General features: G+C 29.5%; 1 protein-coding gene across 1 annotated transcript; it reads left to right on the top strand.

Moving 5' to 3' along the window:
- Positions 1 to 345: 345 nt before the first annotated feature.
- Positions 346 to 1016, top strand: LOC110704750 (flowering-promoting factor 1-like protein 3). The gene has a single exon (XM_021882563.1). The coding sequence runs from the start codon at positions 465 to 467 to the stop codon at positions 789 to 791; it is 327 nt and encodes a 108-aa protein (XP_021738255.1). The 5' UTR covers positions 346 to 464; the 3' UTR covers positions 792 to 1016.
- Positions 1017 to 2526: the final 1510 nt, after the last annotated feature.

Raw genomic sequence — 2526 nt, 5'->3', positions numbered from 1 at the left:
ACCACCATTTAAAAGAAAATGATAAGTTGCTACAATTTAGATTTGATACCTTATTTTGTCTGTTTCCATATTTTAATTACTTTCTCAAATAGCACATTAAAAAGGTGTGTTGCAACTATAAGAAAAAAAAAACTGAGGAAATAGTATATAACAAAAACATTTTTCATCATATTGACATTTGTGACAAGTTTAACCGAGTCAGTTATTCTGAAACTAACGAATGAAATACCGATTTTGGTGTATGTGCAAAGTTGCCATCACTCAGGGTCCACACAGCTATATTATCCCCTTACCCAAACATGCCCATTTCGACCAAAATGACCCAAACCTATCTCCAACTTTGGCTCTATATAAACTGCCCATGCATACTCCTATTCTCCAAATCTAGTCCAGCTATTACATACATACATACCTTCCCATAATATACACACTAATAAATTCCTCTTTCTCTACTATACAACATTATGTCCGGGGTGTGGGTGTTCAAGAACGGCGTGGTCCGCCTCGTGGAGAACCCCGGGGCGGACTCGATGGAGCGAGGACAAAGAAAGGTACTAGTCCATCTCCCTACGAATGAAGTTATCACTTGTTACGAACAACTCGAGACGAAGCTCTTGAGTTTAGGTTGGGAACGTTATTATGATGATCCTGATCTTCTACAATTCCATAAACATTCAACTGTTCACTTGATTTCGTTGCCTAAGGATTTTCGCAAGTTTAAGTCCATGCATATGTTTGATATTGTTGTCAAGAATCGTAACATGTTTGAAGTCAGAGACATCAACTGTTAATTTAATTGCTTTCTTTTTCTTTATAATTACTTTTATTTTTCGAATTTGGATTAATTTGTGAGTGTTTTGATTGTGCTAAATTAATTAACTAGCTAGGTTAGGGAGGCTAGTTGATTATTACTGTACTGTTATTGTGTATAGTTAAACTTTGTATAGAGTGATTATGGTTGTGTTAAATTTAAGCTGATTTGTGTGGATTCAGTAACCACAATTATTGTTATTCAACCTTTTTTTTTTTTTTTTTTTTTTTTTTTTTTTTTTGAGTGTGTACCAGTTTTACTTCCTTTAGCTTTTCATATTAAGCTTATTGATTATGAACAGATATTAGTAATTATATAATACTTTGTAAGAACTTCAAAAAATGCCCCAATTTTTACTTTATAAGAATATCTTTCATTATTTACAGCATCAAGCTAATGATAAGCTGTTATAAAGAAAAAAAAAATGAAGGCTAATGATAAGCTAAGTAAAAAGCATTTATAATGCCAAGCTAACATAAAATGTTTTCAATTCAATTTCATTTGAAACACTTGATTTCGATCCCATGCACCGTGAACATCCGTTTTTTGTATTTCTTTTGTTTGTCCCATTTTTTATGAAAATGGAATCTATTACTTTAACGATTTTCTTTTACTTCAAAACAAGGTCACATACTTATATGAAATCTTGCTAAATTTATCTTGATTTTTAGTTTCCAAACATACACTTCTATAACTTTATAGCTTGAGTTATTCAGGTTATAATATTGTATTGAAAAACATGCAGATGCCTAATGGGACAAACATTCGGAAAAATATGACACATTAAAAAAAAAAAAAAAAATGGGTGAAAAGATATTGCAAGTTTTTAAATTGTGTGATAGTTGCACACAACAAAGAAAGTAAAATTCCAGTCAAAAAATAAAAGAAATTAAATTGAAATAATTTTTTTGAATAAGCATTTAAAATTTTATTTACTAGGTCAAAACTAATTTCTTAAATATTTTATTTTCTTTTTTTGTTCACCTATCTCATACTTCATAAATATACATTTTGTTTTTAAACGAGATGGGCAAGCCCTAACCTATCTCACACTCGAGCAAAGGTCGAATCCATTTTTTTTAACATATATTTTGACAATTCAATCCCTTACCTAAAATAATACACCTAGCCTATGTATATGCAAGTAACATCTAAAATTTAGTTGTGACGAATCTGCAGGTTAACTATTCATGATTGTACTAATAATTTCCCGGTTATTTTTTAATTGCAATAATGGAGTTTGTATGTTTGTCAATGGGAATGATATACAATTAATATCTTTGATTATACTTTTATAATATTATAAAATGTTAATATTTTGAAAGTATATATCGAGACTAATTTAACTGTAAGCCCGTCATTGTATAAGGCTTAGCTTATTTAAAGTATGCAAGAGTATTTATTACTACCTCTGTTTTTCTATATGCAACAAATTGAATGTGTATTTTAAATGCAACACTTCCTATATACTATTATATTACTTTCTCTTCAAATGGTACTCACTCTAACCTTACTCACTGTTTTAATATTTCTTTTCGCACACCTATAGGGGTATTTAATAAATTATTTACCCATTATCACCTTTTCTACCAAATAATTTTGCTAAACTGAAATTATTTTTACTCAACTGAAATTATTTTTGCTGAACTTAAATTATTTTACAGAACTAAAACTAATTTTACTAAACAGGAATTAATTTTGCTGAAATGGGATTA

Source organism: Chenopodium quinoa, unplaced genomic scaffold (assembly GCF_001683475.1).
Source record: "Chenopodium quinoa cultivar QQ74 unplaced genomic scaffold, ASM168347v1, whole genome shotgun sequence".
Taxonomy (NCBI): Eukaryota; Viridiplantae; Streptophyta; class Magnoliopsida; order Caryophyllales; family Amaranthaceae; genus Chenopodium; species Chenopodium quinoa.
The sequence above is the reverse complement of the archived record's forward strand: the minus strand, read 5'-3'. Positions and strand labels throughout refer to the sequence as shown.

Bases quoted from the DNA above. Each gene is read 5' to 3' on its own strand.
- LOC110704750 (XM_021882563.1), top strand. From the start codon at position 465: ATGTCCGGGGTGTGGGTGTTCAAGAACGGCGTGGTCCGCCTCGTGGAG.